The sequence below is a fragment of the Schistocerca americana genome, chromosome 5 (genome assembly GCF_021461395.2).
Source record: "Schistocerca americana isolate TAMUIC-IGC-003095 chromosome 5, iqSchAmer2.1, whole genome shotgun sequence".
In the NCBI taxonomy this organism is placed as follows: domain Eukaryota; kingdom Metazoa; phylum Arthropoda; class Insecta; order Orthoptera; family Acrididae; genus Schistocerca; species Schistocerca americana.
Window position 1 is genome coordinate 127403730 of NC_060123.1, and position 22692 is coordinate 127426421.

Below are 22692 nucleotides of genomic sequence, written 5' to 3' on the forward strand. Positions count from 1 at the left end.
ATTTCTAGGTCCCCACTTCAATACATACATACATGGTACTGGAATCAAATGGAATGTAGTACAATCAGGCGATGGTTAAGGTATTAGATTACATAATTACAAACTGAAAGTAGTACAAGAGTTGGAGGGAGGATAGTGAGAGGGGCAAAATAACTGATAACATCTGCCAGGCACTTAAATGTGAATTGCAGAGTATCCATGTATATGTTGAAGTAAAGAGAGCAACCAACACCCACTTGAAACAGTGAGAAAAGCTTTCTTGGAGGGAAAAAGTTAACATCTGATTCAAATTTAAGTCTTCTAAACTCTTTTCTGAAAGACTTGTCTGAAGTGCATACTCAGTGCAGAACTAACATATGGACAACAAGCATTTCAGATAAGATGAGAATAGAAGCTTTGGGACTGTGGTGGTATAGAAGGATGCAAAAGACTATGGTTAGGACTTACTGAGTCATACTGGATAAAAAGAAATTTTTCCCAACTTTACCAGAAGAGATCACATCCTGAGCCATCATCAGAGAATAGTCAACTTGGTAATAAAGTGGGGAGGGAGGAGAATATTTTAGAGGGAGACCACGGCTTGCCAGTACGGAAGCTCATTCTTAATGGATGTAATTAGTATGAAATTTGTACAGTTCAGCCATTTGCATCATATTGCTGTAATAAATGTTCTGGATATTACCTCAGTAAAACTTTTTGTTCACCACAGTTCAGACATTTGAGTGAGTTGTTCAAACACTTTTCCACAATCCAATAAACAAAAACAAAGTTGAAGAGAGAAAGATTCTTGAGTCAGTTAAGGACAAACATGTTTAGCTAAGACAGGCAGTGTAACATACCATCAACTATTACGACTACTAAATACCATCAAACTCTCCAAATTCTGTTAAAGTAAAATTGCATGCAAAATTCAAAACTTGATTGTTGTAGCTTAAAGTTATTCTTTAAAGGGTTCAGGGCACGAGTCCATTAACTGAGCATGACAAGGATTGGTAATAGTACACAGGCAATTTACCATGCTACAGTTAATAACTAGTGAGATTCAGAGAAAATGTTGAAAATAATCAGAGTACGATCACTAAAATTTAACCAGCCTCCTCTCTATCCTGTGTTCTGTCAGTTTATAGTGAGCAGCTTTACTTTGTTAAGCATTATTCAGTTGTCCTTTCACACATTAACTGTGACACTCCCACAATATAACAAAGTGTTTAATGACTTGTAACCACACACACACACACACACACACACACACACACACACACACACACACTCTGTAATACAATCTTAAACATATTTAACATGTATGCCTCCCGATACCTCAAAAGGTATCAAGCATGAATAGTGAAAAAGCAAGCACAGAATCTCTCAAAGTAATGCAAAAATATTTACAAACAAGAATCTCAAATTACACGTGAAGTTGCCAAATTTTCTTTCCTAACAACTGATCATTATCATGCACAACATACATAAATATGATGAATTCATACATGGATAACATTTAAATTGTTTACGTAAATCCATAATTACTCACTTATGCTCTGGATCTGTTTCATGACCACTTAAGGGCGTACGCTGATTGCTCAGCACCGATCCAGGGCATGTATCAATACTTTCAGGGCTCAGTAAGTAGTTCTCTTCTGGCGTCTTGCATTTCTGTGGAAAGAATGTACCATTTAATTCCATGTGTACGATTTCAATGATAAATTATATTTATAAGGGAAAGTATGAACTCCAACTAATAATTCACAAATTACATTTGGAAGCCAAAAGGTGTACAGCTATGTTTTCCACAAATTCAGAACAGTTTCCCAACATTCCCCATAAAATCTAACACCACTTCATTACTAACTATAGCACAATCATGGATTACAGGAAGCAATATGAAGAGGTATTTTAATAAAGTGCACAGAAAATGTACACTAGGACTACACAACACCCAAATCTGTATAAATTACTGTGATATCCAGCTTTTATCAAATCTTAGGCTAACTCAAAACCTAGTCGACTTTCACACACTTGACAAGAATGAATTCTTATTTGTTAAGGTAACAAGAGAATTTAAAAATGTTTAAAATTTCTTACTCTTGACGATAAAGTTTATCAAACTATTCGAATCAATGGTTCAGGCCTTGCTGAAAATCCAACAGGTTGTTTATTCCAGTCTTTCAAGTGAAATACGAATGGACTATTATGCTTGTAAAATTTACATAAAATTCACAAAATAGGATCTGCATAAATCACAACAAATTAAAAAGTTATAAATACAGTAAAGGATAAAATTCTGCCTCAACTGGCAATATTTTCTGTTAATGACAACATTCCATTTTCGTTAGCTCATTTCAACCAGCATCTTACTTTTTTTTTCTTAATACTTGTGTTTTGGTTCTCAGATGTATAAATTCACATGCACTATTTCGCAACATATATCTCTGAGGTCATTAATAATTGTTACTGGCACAATGTTAATGCAGTTGCACACATATGAGTATAGTGCCTTCGAACAGCAAAGCACTTCACTAAATTGAGTTGTTACTTTTGTGATAAAGGTAATCATCACACAACTTTTTCAAGGAAGCACTGAAGTTATTGTGTCTCATACTTAAATATAGTATTATAACCATTTATTGGATCTGAGATCATGTAACCTTGTTATGGTAAAGGATAACTTATCATTTAAATGAATGCAATTTTGGTTGGTATGTATCATGAAAATGTTTTGACTGACAATACTTTCACCACAGGGGAAAAAAATATCACTAAGAATAAAGAATAACACCCTTATCAGTTTTCACACTCTTCCCTTCACACTCTTCTGCCTTCAAAATAAGAACCTTTTCACTTTCAAAAAATTTATTTAAAGAACTTTGCCTATTTTGTACTCTACTTACTATAAAGAGCATGCTACATTCTCTGTTAACTTAATACGTATTATGCCTGAACAGACATTATGTATTTACCTCTTCCACCAAACTAGTTCCTGATGAAAGTGGTTTTGCATTATCCACATCCTGGGAAAAGAAGAGAAATACAATGTTCATAAGAAGTCAATTCGCTTTGTTACTGAAAGGAAAGATATACCAGAAATTTACCTCATCTTCTGAACGAGTCCTCTTCCGTTTCAGTAACGATGGGCGGCGTGTGGAGTGGCAGCTGCAAAATAATTTGACATTTCTACAGTTGCTTAACTACATTAATGTATTACAAAACCTAACATTTCGACTTCTCTGCAATTTCAGTCACCTGCCTAAATATAGTATATCCCAGCCTATTACCCAAAAACTAGTTAACTTACCTCCACATGCACATCCACTTTCACAATTTCATTAGTGAGAGGAATGGCAAAACCAAGAAGATGTCAAAAATATATAATCTAATACAATCTTACTAAATAGGAAAAAGCATGTATCTTCTAATTGTAAACAGAGCATCAATTAAGAGTTGTGCCAATAATTAGGACCTCTGTTTTAATAAGCTCTTATCAGCCATGAAACCAAAAGTACCAAACTGATTATGTGTAATCACACAGAATCCCATTAAGAAAGAAGACAGTCAAACAAGCACTTTTGTTGCTTTCATCAAGCTCTGATACCTTTCTCAGCTTTGAGATATGATCAGTAAACATAATGAAGCGAGACTCATTATCTATAGTAATGTTCTTTCATCAAGTGTAAGAATACCTGATTCCAAAAGCTGACTATTTATCATCTTTCATTTACAGTGGTTGCTGTGCTTTGTAAAAGCAACATTTCACAATATTAAAGAGTATAAACAAATAAGCATTGCCTTTTATAATGAACTGGCCCAGGAAACATTTATTTTGCAGCTTGCCCTATCATACTAGGACACATCTAGAGCTTAATTGCCAGTGGGAAATGTTTTCAAGGGAGTCACTCATTTACAGACATGCTATTCCATTAAGTATGGCGCACACACACACACACACACACACACACACACACACACACACACACACACACACTATATTCACAGTTTTATCAACTCCCACAATCTCAACATCTGTAAATTAAAAATTATCACAAGAAGTAGGAAACAATGTAACAATGCCTTAGTACTTTCTCAAATACAGAATAACACTGTTATTGATGAATTCCTCTCAGGATATAAGCTAAGTAAACAAATTTACTCCAATGATATGCTGAACAATACATTAGAACCTCTTTCCTGTGCATAATAACCACAAGCCTGCACTGAACATTAAGATTTGTTTCCACTGCACAAGACCAGCTCAAAATCCAATGAAGTAACCAGTAATTTACAGTTAACTATGGAATGATCAAAACTATGGAATGATCAATAATTTAGAGTTCAAAATATTTGGTATTTGTCTTTAACAGATTAACAACTACCTAGATTCTCAAAAATGAATATCCCAGAGAGCATCAGGTAATCTGTCCTCTGTACATGCACACACTTAAACAGAATCACTTCAAAGTGCTTCTGACCAATATGCTGGCCACACCTACACTAACACCATCTGTATCAAGGTAGGGCAACATGCAATCTTTTAGACACATTATCTCACAGAGAGTTCTAAGATGTGAACAGCCACCATCCTTCACAAATCAGAATTTTAACATTCGTTGGCCAAATTACAGGTTACGTTAGAGGTGGTTTTAGTTTACACCCAGTGGCACCCCACAGCATTGTGCTCAGTGCAGAGCTCCTACAACTGACAAAATCTGAAAACTTTTGGTCTGTCAGTCCCCACACGAGGATACAACCATGGTGACTGGAGAGCTGAAACTGTGCGAAAAGATATCATGATGCCACAACAATGGTTGCAGTGCACAGTGCTGCACATATCACCGCACTGTTCATGCAGATACTTATCTTGCTACAGACAATCCCATTTCCTGACTCAAAGGATTTGATATGGCCGTACAATACTGTTCAGATGAGTGTACAACAGCTGCTGTTTTGGGCACTGGTCACACACGCCCTCCTGGACACTTCAACAACATATTCGCAAACATGGTCTTCTCACAGACAACAAACATGCAAATGTAATTTCTGAATAAGGAACCCGCTATACAATATTTCTTCATACACAGAATTCAGATTGAGCTAATCCTACCTACTTTGCCTGGCTGCACTAAAATGTCAATCATTTTTATATCCAAACATGTAGTGCACATTATACTAATCTGACTTTTTTGCATGACACCTTCATGGTGTTTCAGTTTCAATGGTGAGCATTGAAGGTTCATACTCTTTCAGTGACACGTGGTATTGAGTACAATTTGCAATATCACTCAGTCTCAATCACTTTTCTGCGAAGTTTCATTACAGACTTTGTAAAACAAATGTGCTCAACAGACAAAAATAAATCACATCAATTGTGTTGGACAGAAACATCATCTGGACTGATTTTAATAACACACCCTAGAGGTAGGAGAAAAGTATGACAACAGAACAGAAGGCTCCAATAAACTACATCAGAAAAATTTATAATATAAGTCAGGAATTAAATATAACACATCGGTCAAGTTATAACCAATATTTTACTTATACTTTTTTCCTTGTTGTATTAAAGATTATACCACAGTAAACAGAATGCTAGTTCTGTTTTGACAAACATACCTATAATACTTCACAGGAACTACATTAGAGGAACTAAGATTACACTTTTTTTTTTTGCATTTTGTTTGGACAGATCTGGTTTGCGAATTTGAATTCCTGGCTAATAATTCTAATGTTTCTTCTTTTATTTTAAACATGCAGTGGGTGAATAACTGAGGTATTATTTATGACTTATATAAAAAGGCGTGTTAAATTTTGATCTAACACGTCTTAAGGCAGCTGAAGCCTGTACAGGTTAACTGCAAAAGCAAAATTTATGATTTGGTAACTGAGAAAGCATCAAGTTAACTGGATGAACTGTGGCAAGTAGGAGAGGAGTTTGCTTGAGACTATCTGTGGAATATATATGTAACTGTCACTGCATTGGGTTTTTGTCCCATTTCAACTACACTTAAATACAAATTAGCAACTTTTTTTGTACTTCCACATGTAAAACGGGTGATTATCATTGTCCCCTTCATTACTAATTTCCATCAAAGTAGTTCTGTCAATTGTAGCATGTTTCACAGAATGTAGTTATCACATACCTCATTCTGGATTAGTTTGTTGCTAATTTTTATGGTCCTACGAAAGGAACTATCATGGACAGTCGAGCATTCCTGCAATAAAAAATTCAAAATCATAAATTAGAAATTTATGTGCTACGTAACACCACAATGACACATTTAAAACTCTAATATAAGCAGCCTCTAACTTTTTCCAGCAGTTAAAATGATAATTAGGCACAAACTAAACTGCAAGAGCATGCCGATACTTTGTGAAATCAAAAACCAACATTTCAAATCTCTATTTGAAAACAGATCAAAGGGCACAATGGAGTATGTGCTCTTATAATTGCACTGCACAAGACAGCATATTTATTACGAGGCCAAAAATATAAAAACACATACAGGCATAACGGAACATGTTAATGCATGCAATAAAGCTTATGAATTCAATATACAACTTCATACTTCGTTAGTATTCTATTTTTGGCCTGAAGAAAAAAAAACAGAGGGAAACCTCTGTTATTGCAAGGACCACATACTAAGTGTTAAATGCCTCTTCTAAACTAAGTAATGAAATCATACAGAATAAACTCTACAACGCGAAATTAAACTTCTCTATCATGGGCACAGAAAGCTAACTATAATAATTTCAAATACCAGAGATAATTTTACTTATGAATTACGAATTCATAGTCTAGTTCTGTTTTGTATTAATAAGCTATTAAGCACAATACAACAAAATTTTTTTCAGATTAGCCTTATGAAGAAAATACAGACATATTTCTGGAGACATCAGCATTAGCGATATCGCTGACTATTGAGGCTCTGCAGGAGAGTGAAGAACCTCCAAGTGACACCACATAGACAGTTTGGTCTAGGATCTCATGCTGTGCTGTATTCTGCTCTGTCTTAATAAAGTGTTATTACTCAATATTGTCTCGTCTGCATTCTTGGTACTTCTCCCTGTACGCATTACGGATTATTATCAAAAACATTTTAGAAGAAAGCATCTCCACTAAAGCTATGAATACTGAAATTTACACGACCACACTTCAACAGATCGAAAAAAGTGAGGAAACTGTCATTCCCACCATATTTCAATTCCATGTTAATTTTAAGTGAAATAACCGTGAGACTCATGACAGCAGTATGGCTTGCACAACATTATAGAAAAATCACACCATAGCTGCAATCACACTGGAATTCACAAGGTGTCACTGTTCAACCCAACACAGAACTCTCAGTACACTACAGATCAATCTCTCATCAGAACCTACATTCAAATAAATAATTACACAACAGGTCAAAACTGATACCTGGTATGTGAAAGTTCCATTGACCCCATCACATCCGATGGGTACCTGAGAGGCCAGGTACAAAAAAAGCAGCAGCATCTTTTGGTGAAACTTTATAGAGTGTCAAGTCTGGACGACTTATCTGGTCTTGCAACATCAGTCAACAGGGCCTTACAGTATGGGTACTACCGTACAGTCTGAAGCGAGCTTATACGCAGCTCTTATATTTTGCAAGGACATACAGTTCTACAGATGGCTTAATGACAGCATCCTTGCTGGAGAAACATTCCAGAGGTAAAATAGTCCCTTCTTTGGATCTCCACGCAGAGACTACTCAGTGGAGGGGGTACTATCTTGAAATCATGAGACATCAAAGAATAGATATTTGTTATGGAGAGAAGTGTGGGGACGAGGGAGGGGAGGGGGGCAGGGGAAAGGCAGAAACTGTAGAGGAAGACCAATTTTTCACTACAGCAAGCAGGTTCAAGTGGTTTGGTAGTTATGCAGAGATTAAGAGACTTGCATAGGATGAGTAATGCAGTGAGCTCTATCGAAGTAGACTGAAGACGGCAACAAGAAAAATGTTTTTTTCATTAGTCCAGAAAAAAAGAAAAAGATAAAATTACTGAAGTGAATTACAGCGCATCATAGGCTTGATCCTGTTGATATTTTTGAAACAAGGGGTAAACAAACCAAGAAATAAATCAGATAGTGAAGAGGCAAGTACCCTCCACGCAAACAAGGATAACAAATTCACATGATAATGTGATATTCATAAAAAGGCTTACATGGATTTCCACAATTTTGGCTTAAGATGACATTTGCAATACCCAGATACTGCTTTGTTTGTGGAAGAAGGGCACCTGTCCCATGGTTGATGTAGGTATTTCTAGTAAAAAAAAAAAAAGACTGAAAAGCTGTAGTTAACTCTTCTGTGTATGTTTGTATCTGTCTATATGCCATCTACTATTGTAAATTGTGCCATGTTAATTATGTGTGTTCCACCAAGTGTGGCAGAACAGACTAACAGTTTGTACAACAATGACTAACAATCTGTAAAAAATTCTCTCAACATTCCTGTAAAACTGTTCTTCAGAGGCCAACAATGGAACAATGTATCACAAATTTCTCCTGTGCCTGGAGTGTCCAATTCACAATATTGATGTAATTGCAAAGTGTGCAGCACTACAAAGATATCTTCATGCCCATCTATATGTTTAGTTCCCATCATTCTGCAGAAGGTGCAGAGAACTGGCATCAATTCCCAGACGGACCAGAGATTTTCTTCACTCAGGGACTGGGTGTGTGTTGCCCTAATCATTTCATCCCACCTTCACAAATGCAAGTTGCCACAGTAGTGTCAAAATAGACTTATCAGGTGGCCACACAACCCCAGACATGCTCTCCCAACCAATGTCATATAATCATTCCATTTCTCATGGTCCAAAGTGTTGTGGATTGGCAAGAGAGCCAACCCACTATGAGAGGAAGCCGAAAGGCACGAGTTTTAGCTCACACAGGCTGGCGTGAGGTCTGGAACAGGTCAAGGAAATGAGACTAACAAAAAACGTACGTAGCTGCTGGAATACTTAACTTTAATCCATAATTGGTGAACATTGCTCTTGACAGCACATGTTTTACAGCATCAATAGTAACTGGTAATGGCGCCATGCTAGGTCGTAGCAAATGACGTAGCTGAAGGCTATGCTAACTATCGTCTCAGCAAATGAGAGCGTATTTTGTCAGTGAACCATTGCTAGCAAAGTGGTTATACAACTGGGGTGAGTGCTAGGAAGTCTCTCTAGACCTGCCGTGTGGCTGCGCTCGGTCTGCAATCACTGATAGTGGCGACACGCAGGTCCGACGTATACTAACGGACCGCGGCCGATTTCAAGGCTACCACCTAGCAAGTGTGGTGTCTGGCGGTAACACCACACAAAGAAACGCATCAGCAAGTGAAATAAGGAAACTGGCAATGAAAGAAGAGAACTAAGAAGATGTACAAAATTTCTGGTGCTCATATGGTGGTTGCTTTTGTCAGCAATGTAGCCAAAGTGTTTGATGATTCACAAGGAACTGTGTCAAAGACTTCCACCACACACAGGGAAAGCAGAAAACATCATCTGCTAAGTTGCTACACAGATGGAAGCATATGTTGAGTGGCCATGAAAGACAGTCATTGAAGAGGATTGTGATGATAAATAAGAAGTCAGCTGCAAAAGTCACTGCAAAACTGAATGTCTCACTTGCAAACCCTGTCAGCACCAAGGTAATAAAAAGGAAGCCCCCTAAGCAGGAAGTTGCAGGACACATTGGAATTCCAAAACCACTAATCAGTGATGCAAATGCCCAAAAACATTGATCTGAAGCCATAAAACCTGGACTATGGAGCAAGGGAAGACTATCATTTGGTTTGATGAATCTCGTTTCATACTGTTTTCAACTCCTGGCCGAGTTTATGCCCCACGAGTGAAACACGGTGCGGGTTCAGTGATGATTTAGGCAGCCAGATCACGGTATTCCAGGGGCAACATTGGTTAGCCTGCAAGATGGCGTCACTGCCAAGGATCACGTTGCCACTCTGGCTGATCAGGCCCATCCCATGGTATAATGTTTGTTGTAAAAATTGCCCCTTGTTCACACAGCTTGCATTTTCCAGGACTGACTTCATGAGCACAAGGATGAATTTTTGCATCTTCCCTTACCACCACTCATCAGATCTCAATATTACTGAACCTTTGTGGTCTATGCAGAGAAGGGTGTGCGACAGCTGTCCACTTCTATTATTGTTGCTTAAAATTGCAACTATTTTGCAGGAAGAATGGTATAAGACATTTGAAAGCCATAGAGAGTATGTATTTATGTGGAAACTAACGGCAATGCTTTTCTTCCATCATATTAAGCATGATAATGTGTTGTCTTTTGTGTTTCCAAATTTTTGTCCACACCCTATATATGAAGACCGAGTCCTAACCCACAACAGCAGTTTGAGTTACTGCACACTGTATCTGCTTAATTTTAAAGACGAGAACATAGCTGCAATAAGATAAATTTGTACTGTTGGTAGTTTTCATTGGTGGCATAAATCTAACAGATTGTTACAAACTAGCATGTGATGCTCTCAACAACAGACTGTGAAATCAAACAACCTCACAAAACTGAGGGTTACCACATACTTTTGCCAATTCCTTCATATGTTACTGATGTAAAGTCCTGGTCTGTCTTCATCACAAGGTTTTTAGGTGTGGTTCTCTATTAATAAAAAGACACTGTACTGGTTTGCACAACAATGTTAGTCTAAAACTGATTTCATATTTCTAAATCATATAACCATAAAAAAGGAGTTTCTTCTTATTACAAGAGGTCAGTATTTCACTGAAAATTTTGCAGTAACTGCAGTAGGCTTCATGGTTCTCTGGCATCCTATACAGCCCCGATTTTATTGGTTTACAGCCTATTAATCATTAAGACCCTTGAAGAAAGGACAAATGTTTTTACAGATTCAGAGTTTCCAGCAGTGATGGGAAATAAGACAACTATCAAAAAACTAAAAATATTGTAAGAGTCAATTCATAGGCAGAATGCACAATTTGCTACTGACAAGCAACTTATTGATGGTAAACTTCATTACACACTGAAGAATCTTAGTAAAGTTAATTATTCTTGTAGATAGTGGCAATTTACTATTTCCTCTCATACTTACAAAATTTTGTCATTAAGACTAGTGTCATTTACAAACTGTAAAATCTTTCAGGAACATGTAGTGGATTACTACTTAAAACACCCACAACATACTGAAATTTATTACTATTATAGAACAAAAGCATTACTTTCCCCGTCTTTCTTGAACCATGAAGTTTGTGAATCATCCTACATACAAACCACATCACAAGCTACACTTTCACAGTCATATGGGATAGAGCCACCAGTAAGTTGGCCAACAGAACATACCATCTAATCTTAGAACAAGCACAATTTCATTGATGCAGCTGGACAGATTGGCTTCCACTATCTGCAATTCAGTCAAAATATGAAGAAGTGAGTTTTCCTATACTAAGTGCTGGGCATTGGCATCATACAAACCAGTTTACACAACTGTCTTTAACAAACCAGTAGTGTAAATCAATTTTTGAGAAAAATTCTGCTTTAAGATTTGTCAGTACAGAAGTCCTACAAGTCTGTCTTCAACAGTTTATACACCACCACCACATATTGTAACAATAACATTCTCATACGTTGTTTCTTAAAGCTTGAAAGAATAAGAAAAAGTGCCTCTAAGGATTTTGGGTGAGAACTGGTGTTATGTTCCTTCTGAATGGAATGAACCAGAACAAATATCACTACCATAAAAAAGCAGATATTTGACATTACAGGTCTAAAATGCACTCTTCTTACTGGCTAGATACCATGCATTTTTACACATTGATACGAATCAAACCGCCAATAAAGCAATTTGTAACGACTACGGCAGCACCTACCTACCGGTGTGCATTTACAGCGTATTACTGTCTGGTTTTATTTCTGAATTAGCACAAACTAAAGCGTATACCTCTAACAAACAATTGTGCCGGAACAAAAGCTTACTTGTTTATTTAGGCCCAATTACCGCTATAAAAAGCTATCCTTCTCCTCCACGAATTCCCCAAGTAGCAAACCGTAAAAATGGGCGCCAAAATGTGCTTCCAAATTCGTTTGTACATTCATTAACGATACATTTAGAAATACGTTGTCTTTACTAACGAATTATATGGTAAAACCCATCAACCTCCTCAACATACAGCAAATTTTAACATAAACATTCCACATTCTGGCGCCAAGTGCTCAACGCCATTTGTCGTGACGAAGTTAAGCAATGTTAGCCACTTTTGTAGTTATATCACATATTCCCCAATATTCAAAGAAAATAAGTTCTTGAAATAACAACCGGTCCAACTATGACTTATTTCAAAGCTTAATTAGCCTGTAAATTGCACCACAGATAGAATGGAAGTCTTCCCTCCATACGTGGATCGCGCGCGAAAACACTATACATGTTCACACCCATGAATAGTGTTCTGCTGCTTAATTTTACAAAGAATGTCCAATTACGGTTGGAAACTTACATGAAGGATTATCTGTGTTAATGAATAACCTGAATACTGTCAACGAAGAAACACACAGTCAACGAAAGCATTAAGGGCCTAAACGAACTAATATAGAGGCACTCTTAAACATAACATTTACAAAAATCTTAGTTTATAGCCAGCTACCTCATCGTAAGCATAACAGAAAAAATAATGTGTTAATAATTTCCCAAACAAATACTTACACGGCAGACGCCGACCGTTAGTAACTTTTGTAATGATGCAAACGATGAAAGTATAATCCCATTTTTAATAAAGTAGTTAGCCTTACTTCCGTCGTGTTATTTACTGAGCCACATTTGAATAAAAAAGGTACAAAACCTTACCCCAACCAAACATACACGAAAATACAAGCACACTCCTCACCTCCACGCCGTACCAGCGCTGTGTTAGAATGCTATGGCACTGGCGAGTGCTGTGGTGGGGAGAGAAAGAGACGGGGATGTATTTTGAAGCTGTGCAGTATCTGATTGGTGGAAACGTAGCGCGGCGTAAGTTCGTCAGCTGGCGCTCAGCTGATCGTTCGCATTTGTTTTTAAGCTCAGGCGGGAAAGTCTGCTACTGGCCGACAAACGTTAACAGCGGGATAAAGCTTTCCATTAAATTTGGGAACAAATAAAATTACTGATCCTAAATGACAAAAGAAATGAGCCGGGACAATGTTAGAAGTTCATCGATAGAATGTTGTGCCTAGGCTAGACAGTGAATTCTGCGATAAAACGCATAAAATGAGTCTCTGCTTCAGCTTAACGCGCGAAATGCTAACTCGTCTCTGGATACTCACGGAGTTTTGTCCGAAATCGCTACAGCCATTTACATCGTTCCATTCTTGTAAGCAGAATTAGACGTTTATTTATAATTTATTTGCATTTCATATGTTCCGTACCTTGTTGTACTCCCTGAATTTCTTCCTAGTTCGTTTAAAATGACACAGATCTCTTCACTTTTTATGAACATCCGCTGGATCTATATGAAATAAAACGTGGAGCACAGAATGGGACAAAGCTGAAATTTCTTGCAAAAATGTGAAAATCGAGCTGTTTAAAATCCGGCCTATTACGGAGCTCGGCTCTTTTCAGCCAAGTTATATTGTGCTGTGCACTTCTATCGAAAGGGAATAGATACATACCCAAAAATAAATAACGAATGAAAGAGAGCAAATAACCCATTGCGAATATAATGCTTCCCAGCCAACGACATCCGCAATACAGTTACGCAGGTTCAAATGACTCTGAGCACTATGGGACTTAACTGCTGAGGTCATCAGTCCCCTAGAACTTAGAACTACTTAAGCCTAACTAACCTAAGGACATCACACGAATCCATGCCCGAGGCAGGATTCGAACCTGCGACCGTAGCGGTCTCATCTAGGCGTACCTCTGCATTATCCATTCCATCATCCCTTGAATTAAAGTTTTTAGCTGAGCTCCAGACATAGGTTTTCATATATATTTTTGGAGGTTAGTAGCTGTTTATTTTTATAGAAAGTCATTTTGCCTTGCTCAATCCTTGCTACAGCGTCTTTGTTTCATATCCCTTTTTCTCGCATACGTTATTAACAGTCATTTGTGACAGCAGAAACTCAGATAACACGTAGAAAAAGAGCCTAATAACTAATACATTTAACTTATTTTTAAATTTGCTTCTATCTTCTGTGTTAATTGCGTACGTTTTTTATCCGAATATTGGACTCCTATGTGTTCCTACAATGCCGTGTCATGACAGAGCATTTTCTTTATCGGCATATATTTATGTTTATTGTTTTGCATAAGCAGAGTAGATGTGAAGGGACCCAAGACTAAGCATTTCAAAAGATGAATAAGACCACAGAGCTATTTTCAGTTATTTGCACTGCTTGTTTCGGTGGAATAACTGTTTTGTCAATTTAAACTCAACAATTTTTCCGACGCACTTCTGGCGCTAGCACAACCTCTGTACCTTCGTACCACAGCTCCTGTAAAAATCGAGATTATAGGAGATCATAATTGTCTTCCTCCACGAGTAGGAACGAGATTCTCTACACTTTCTTAAAACATTCCACGATTTTTTTCTTTATTTTTGTCGAAAACTGGAATTTTAGTCTTGTACTGTAAACCTGTCCATCTCACAAGTCTTGTGAGCAGGCTGTGTGCGGAGTCTTCATCGTTACTTCTCATGCTTTTCTGACGTATCTCGTCTGTTACGGGAAAGTGAAAATAATGTCCAAAGTTATTTCGAAATATACGGTTGGCAACAAATTGTAAGGATACAGTTTCTGCTCCCAAGTTCTTGTAATAATGTTACGTACATTACGCATTAGTTATGGCTATATTCACCAACGATGGAACAGCATCATTTAAAAACTATTTATTCCAGCTGAGTCCACCAGGATTTGAAGCAATTTTTCGCGAGAAATTTCACAGCTTCCTTCTAGGGTAAACCGCTCGAATCAGCAGACCGTAGGAAAGTGGCGTCACCGTCGTGAAACCGAGCGAGGTAGCGCAGTGGCTAGCACACTGGACTCGCATTCGGGAGGACGACGGTTCAATCCCGCGTCCGGCCATCCTGATTTAGGTTTTCCGTGATTTCCCTAAATCACTCCAGGCAAATGCCGGGATGGTTCCTTTGAAAGGGCACGGCCGACTTCCTTCTCCGTCCTTCCCTAATACGATGAGACCGATGACCTCGCTGTTTGGTCTCTTCCCCCAAACCAACCAACCAACCGTCGTGAATCACATTAAACCCTTTTAGGGTTTTTTTTTCGCTCTGATAGTGTTACGCACCCACTTGTTCCGGCGAAGCTCAAAAATGGGTCTCAAGGTTTCTATATGCTGTCTTTGAGCGAGCTAACACATCTTTATCAGCTCGTACGTCCCCGCTGGAATTTTCGGACACCAGTCCCCTCTTCCCTACCTTCACGTAATCATATTCTACAACCGCGAGACTGCTTCGTCTCGTTTACCAGTCACACACTTTCATTGTGGCTGGGTGATTTCTCGTTTCCACCTGGGAAAAATAACATGCAGATGGTGAAAAGTACAGAAATGGCTCAGAAGCACGTTCAGATGAGTCACGAGGAGATAGCTGAAACGACTCCTTACTCCCCACCCCGTCCCACTGGACACACACACACACACACACACACACACACACACACACACACACACACACACACACACCGTTATAACTAGCACAGGCAAAGTTCGCTGCAGTGTCTGATACTATGTTTAGATTGACTGTAAAATTCGGTTTTCCGTAAATCGATTTCTGAAAACCGCTTCTGGTTGACAATATAAACATTGGATAATCAATTCTCCAAATATAGTTTCAGATCCCACAGTTGATTTTCGCTCCATGTAAACGATCTGCTGCATTTCAATTTTTATTGAGCTGTGTCAGCTTGCTACTTGATTTTTAAAATGTTGGTCATGTGGCAGAAGTGAATGTGTACGGACTGTAGGAAAATAAGACTATTGCTCTGACCAGGAAGTTATTCACTTCCTTTATCCAGCTGAAGAGAAACATATTGTACATTATGTTGTTAATCTACATCTGCATCGATACTCCGCAATCCACCTTGCGGCGCATGGCGGAGGGTATCCCGTACCGCTTCCTTTCCTGTTTCTCTCGCAAATAGAACGAGGGAAAAACGACAGTCTACATGCCCCCGTAAGAGGCCTCATTTCTCGAATCTTTAGCGCAATGTGTGTTGGAGGCAACAGAATCGTTGTGCAGTCAGCTGCAAATGCCGGTTCTCCTAAACTTTCTCAATGGTGTTCCTCGAAAGGAAGGACTCCCATTTGAGTTCCCGAAGAATCTCCGTAGTACTTGCTGTTGCCGGCCGGAGTGGCCATGCGGTTTTAGGCACTACAGTCTGGAACCGAGCGATCGCTACTTGCTGTTGTTTGAACCCACCAAGTAACACGAAAAAAAAAAAAAATGGTTCAAATGGCTTTGAGCACTATGGGACTTAACATCGGAGGTCATCATTCTCCTAGAACTTAGAACTACTTAAACCTAACTAACCTAAGGACATCACACACATCCATGCCTGAGGCAGGATTCGAACCTGCGACCGCAGCGGTCGAGCGGTTCCGGACTGAAGCGCCTAGAACCGCTCGGCCACTCCGACCGGCACCAAGTTACAAAACGGGCAGCCCGCCTCTGAATTGCCTCGATGTTTCCCTTTAATCCGACCTGGTGCGGATCCCAAACAATGGAGCAGTAATCAAGAATAGGTCGCACTAACATCCTGTATGTTGTCTCCTTTACATATGAACCACATTTCATTAGAATTCTTCCAATAAACAGAAGTCGACCATTCGCCTTTCCTACAGTAATATGCTCGTTCCATTTCATATCGCTTTGAAACGTTACGTCCAGATATTTAAACGACGCGACTGTTGTCAAGCATGACACTATTAATGCTATATTCGAACATTACTGTTTTTTTGCTACTCATCCGCATTAATTTACATTTTACTACATTTAGAGCTAGCTGCCGTTCATGATACCAACTATAAATTTTGTCTAAGTCATCTTGTATCCTCCCAAAGTCAGCCAACTTCGACACCTTACCGTACACCACAACATCATCAGAGAACAACCACAGATTGCTGCCCATCCCGTCTGCCAAATCATTTATGTACATGGAGGATAATAGCGGTCCTATCGCCCTTCGCTGGGGCACTTCTAACGGTACCCTTGTCTCTGATGAACACTCGCGCGTCGAGGACAGCCTACTGGACTCTATAACTTAAGAAGCCTTCGACCCACTCACATATCTGTAAACCTATTCCATATGATCACATCTTCTTTAACAACCTGCAATGAGGCACCGCTTTCCGGAAATCTGGAATCTGCTTCATTCATTGTTCGCAGTATATCATGTGCGTAAAAAGCAAGCTGTTTTTCACAGCATCGATGGCTTCTAAAACCATACTGATTCGTGGACATAAGCTTCTCAGTCTCAAGAAAATTTGTTATATTCGAACTGAGAATATACTCAAGGATTCTGTAGCAAACCGATGTTAGGGACATTGATCTGTAATTTTGCGGGCCTGTTCTTTTGCCCTTTTGATATACAGAAGTCACCTACGCTTCTTTTCCCGTCGCTTGGGACTTGGCACTGGGCGACAAGATTCGCGATAAACACAAGCTAAGTAAGGGGCCAATGCCGTAGAGTGCTTTTTGAAAAACCGAATTGGGATTCCATCCGGATATGTGACTTATTTGCTTTCAACTCCAGATGTTTCTCTACGCCAGGTATGCTTATTACTACGTCGTCCATACGATAGTCCGGTCGACAGTCAAGCTACGGAATTTTTGCACGATTTCCTGCGTAAACGATGTCGCGAACGTGAATTTTAGAACTTTGGCTTTCGTTTTGCTACCTTCAACTGCCACACCAGACTGGTTAACAAGTGACTGGATGGAAGACTTTGGCCCACTTAGCGATTTTACATAGTACAAAAATTTTCTCAGTTTCTCTGCCAGTTCTTTTGCTAAGGCATATTTTACCGAATTAGCTCACTCGAACAGCTTGGCAAAAACCTTACATTTGTAAAGCCATTCTTTTTTAGTGGGCGAGGCTTTCGCACACAATCAAAGGCTGCTGACCAAACATTTGCTAATTCTGTGTAGATGGCGTGTGTCTTCACTCATTCGGAAGTTTACTACCCAATGCTAGTCTCCAATATGTTTAGGGTACGATCAGCGGTTGCTTCTCACATTTTCCTACAATGTCCGTGGTCTACGCGGGACTGACAAAGTAGTTTCGCGCGCAATTAAATGGCGCGGATAAAATTGTTAAATAGCTCTTTCTGAGCGCCCTCTTGCTCCTCTTCCTTACGAATTCAGTGACATCCATAGAGAAATTGTAGTATCACTTTATTAAATAAAACAAAAATGAGAAGTAACTGATAACCTCACTTCACCGTGCTGACCAAGTAGGAATGTAATTTAGAGACAGCATTCGTGTAAAACAACTGACGTTCGGAAAACCGATATGTGACAGTGTTAGCAAAATCGATTCAACGTGTAAACACGAGAGCGAAAATCGCTTGGCGAAATTCGAGTTTAACCACCCGAAAGTTGTGTTGCAAGTAAATGTAGCCCCAAGGGTGAGCGCGGAGGTGTGACACACCGCGTTCAAACACAAGCCAAGGAAGTGCGAGCTGTCTGCATCTTGCGAAGTACAACAGCAGTACAGCAGCGCCGTCACGACGACGTCAGCCCCACGTCACGTCACTCCCGCGCGGTCAGGTGGGGCCGACGCCTGGCACGTGCGTAGCAGAGGCGCGGTGCTCAGCCAACGGCAGCATTCCTGGGCCTGGCGGCTCTCGTTTTTTGTGCGCATGCGCGTGCTCGGCTGTCTGCCTCCTGCAGACTGCGTCAACTGCAGCGCGGCGCGGCGGTAAATTTAGAGTTCATTCATTTGGCCCGGAGGACGACGTCTGGTTCCGCCGGCGCCCTCTCCCCTTCCCATCCTCCTGCCCCTTCAGCCGTCTGCTCCAAGATGCCCTGTGTCAGTGACTGTGACGACCGTGCAGTTTCCAACCACGTACACAATACTCGTTACTGTTGTCGCTGGAGGAAAGACGGGGTGCCGCTAATTACAGTACTCGCTGACATATATTGTGCGCCGGTGCAATAAACAAATATGGCGAAAAAGTACCCTAATGTAGGCATAGTGCTCGACACAGACCCAAAACTATTGCTGTAGCGGGGAACAAGTAAATCTCAGATACGGGTAGTCACAATTGATGTGCGGTGCAAGGTACTGTGCAGGGTTGCCTAACAGTCGGGCGATATGCTGCCACTCCACGTTTCAGTCCTGCCTATTTCATCTATATCTACAGTGTACAGGGTGTTCGGAAATACCCGTTACAAACTTGTAGGAATTGTAGAGGGGAGTGAGTACATGATATTTTGAATAGAAACCCATGCTCGAAATGTCGTCCAACGACGCTACAGAGCTTCAAAATTACAGGCGCCGCCCTGTAAATGTTGTGTATATACAGAGTGATCCCGTGATTATGCAACAGACTTTCTAGGGTGATGGGAAGAATAAATGTATAAATTTAAGGTAAGGGTCCCTGTGACAGAAACGAACGAGTCGAAAGTTATAAGCACAAACCTTTGCGATACCTCTGACGGTAGAATAAACGTACTGGTACAGTTGTTGCTAACAAACCTCCAGATCGGTACTAAACGTTGTGTGTCGATACAACACCGATTTATTTCGTGCTGTGTGCTGTCGTCCAATAGGAGATGCGTAAACGATAATTAAAAGTAACACCAGAAACTATGAAGTAGCGGATAACCGTCTTTGTGAGTTCCTATAGAGTACATTTGTATAGATAGGTGTGGTGTTATATATACAAATGTACGCTATAGGTTTGCTACTTTCAGCTAACGAAGCGAAAGCAGACTGCCAAAAGAGCATTGCTACAAACCCCGAAACGTCCCTTTACATGGCAGAAAAATGTCCTCCCATGTAACAATTTCGCTTACAATATGTTAAAAAAATCACTATCAGTGGGTTTCAAACTCGGGATCTTTAGCACGAAAAAAAAAAAAAAAAAAAACAAAAAAAAAAAGGTTCAAATGGCTCTGAGCACTTTGGGACTTAACATCTGAGGTCATCAGTCCCCTAAAACTTAGAACTAATTAAACCTAACTAATCTAAGGACATCACATACATCCATGCCCGAGGCAGGATTCGAACCTACGACCGTAGCGGTCGCTCGGTTCCAGACTGTAGCGCCTACAACCGCTCGGACACTCAGGCCGGCCTTTCGCACGACAATCTGGCACTCTTCCAACTTATATATAAGTTGGTTTATTCACACCAACGGTATTACAGAGCCTGACCACGTTAAAAATGTTACAACTCATACCATTCAAGTGAAAGTCAGTCGTTCTAGAGTGGCCAACAGCAGACTGGCTACACTTTTAAAGACGTACATGACTTTCTTATTCACTCCATTATTCTATTATTTAATTGTAAGATCGTAATCGCTGCAGGAGATGTACATCTCCAGGCTTCTTCTTACGGGGGACAGTCGTCGATCAGGTGGGTGTTGTTCCCGCATGGGGTGTAGCCGCAGCCGCCTACGCTCGCCTTTGCTGTATGAGAAATCCCAGCCTCAAGTTGGTTTCCGCGAAGGATACTTTCTTGGTTTTTCCTTTCGTCTCAGATATGTATCCACACTCTTGTGTCCCGAGTTTGGGTTTCTCTGTTTATCTTCACTGAACTATGAGCGTCACGCTGTGAAAGATCCTTTGTCCCGGCTTGAGTGCATCATAGTATGCGGAGGATATCACATTCATGAAGTGGCTTTCTTCTTTTAATATTCAAATGAATGTTGCGCGTGGATGCTATTCACGACAGATAAAGGCAAAAAAAAAGGAAGGAAAGTTGCTTCTTCTGTGGTGGTAGCTTCTCACCATTTGGAAATGAAATTTACTTCGCAGCAATACGTAGTCGTCAGTTTAAAGTAAAGAAAATAAAAGCAAAGAAAAGATTTCACCAACAAATTAGATAAAAAAATGGTTCTGAACACTATGCGACTTAACTTCTGAGGTCATCAGTCGCCTAACTAACCTAAGGACATCACACACATCCATGCCCGAGGCAGGATTCGAACCTGCGACCGTAGCGGTCACGCGGTTCCAGACTGAAGCGCCTTTAACCGCACGGAACAAATTAGATAACATTTCTCCTTTGACTATTTACAGTTTTCTTGACTGGGGTGTGTACATGTGGCTTTGTCAAGCTTGTGCTCCTCAACTATGTGTAAGTTGCTTTACCGAACATGAAGTAATACAATATGGAATGACTCTCAATGTTGAGGTAAAGTGGAAATAAGAAAGTTTTGGAACGACTGTTTACGCTTGTTGTTGTTGTTGTTGTTGTATTCTTCAGTCCAGAGATGCAGTTCTCCGTGCTACTCTTTCCTGTGCAAGCTTCTTCATCTTCCAGTACCTACTGCAACCTTCGTCCTTCTAAATCTGTTTCATGTATTGCAAATTATTGGCTTTTCAGAGCAACCACACAAGGTTGGCGCCAGTGGCGACACCTACAACGTGGTGACATGAGGAAAGTTTCCAACCGATTTTTCAGACGCAAACAGCAGTTGACCGGCGTTGCCTGGTGAAACGTTGTTGTGATGCCTCGTGTAAGGAGGAGAAATGCGTACCATCACGTTTCCGACTTTAATAAAGGTCGGATTGTAGACCATCGCAATTGCGGGTTATCGTATCGCGACATTGCTGCTCGCGTTGGTAGACATCCAATGACTGTTAGCAGAACATGGAATCGGTGGGTTCAGGAGGGTAATACGGAACGCCGTGCTGGATCCCAACGGCCTCGTATCACTAGCAGTCGAGATTACAGGCATCTTATCCGCATGCCTGTAGCGGATCGTGCAGCCACGTCTCGATCCCTAGTCAACAGACGGGGACGATTGCAAGACAACAGGCATCTACACCAACAGTTCGACGACGTTTGCAGCAGCACGGACTATCAGCTCAGAGACCATTGCTGCGGTTACCCTTGACGCTGCATCACAGACAGGAGCGCCTGCAATGGCGTACTCAACGACGAACCTGGGTGCACGAACGGCAAAACGTCATTTTTTCGGATGAATTCAGGTTCCGTTTACAGCACCATGATGGTCGCATCCGTGTTTGGCGACATCGCGGTGAACGCACACTGGAAGCGTGTATTTGTCATCGCCATACTGGCGTATCACCCAGCGTGATGGTATGGGGTGCCATTGGTTACACATCTCGGTCACCTCTTGTTCGCATTGACGGCACTTTGAACAGTACATTTCAGATGTGTTGCGACCCGTGGCTCTACCTTTCATTCGATCCCTGCGAAACCCTACATTTCAGCAGGATAATGCACGACCGCATGTTGCAGGTCCTGTACGGGCCTTTCTGGATACAGAAAATGTTCGACTGCTGCCCTGGCCAGCACATTCTCCAGATCTTTCAGCAATAGAAAACGTCTGGGCAATGGTGGCCGAGCAACTGGCTCGTCACAATACGCCAGTCACTACTCTTGATGAACTGTGGTATCGTATTAAAGCTGCGTGGGCAGCTGTACCTGTACGCGGCATCCAAGCTCTGTTTGACTCAATGCCGAGGCGTATCAAGGCCGTTATTACGGCCAGAGGTGGTTGTTCTGGGTACCGA

At 40.4% G+C, this 22692-nt stretch overlaps 1 protein-coding gene across 7 annotated transcripts in view; it reads right to left on the minus strand.

Moving 5' to 3' along the window:
* Positions 1-22692, minus strand: part of LOC124615470 (G1/S-specific cyclin-E) — a 180914-nt gene that overhangs the window by 30989 nt on the left and 127233 nt on the right. For 2 of the 7 annotated variants that reach the window (XM_047143390.1, XM_047143386.1), the window contains exons 2-5: positions 6129-6200; positions 3090-3150; positions 2958-3008; positions 1532-1653 (exon numbers count right to left, since the gene is read on the minus strand). In XM_047143390.1, the coding sequence (XP_046999346.1) occupies positions 1532-1653; positions 2958-3008; positions 3090-3150; positions 6129-6133 (239 nt within the window). In that variant the 5' untranslated portion in view covers positions 6134-6200. Of the gene's footprint in view, positions 1-1531; positions 1654-2957; positions 3009-3089; positions 3151-6128; positions 6201-6866; positions 7053-11968; positions 12323-12692; positions 12940-22692 lie in introns of those variants that run through there. The other 5 variants (XM_047143387.1, XM_047143385.1, XM_047143388.1 and 2 more) reach the window with 5 other exon arrangements.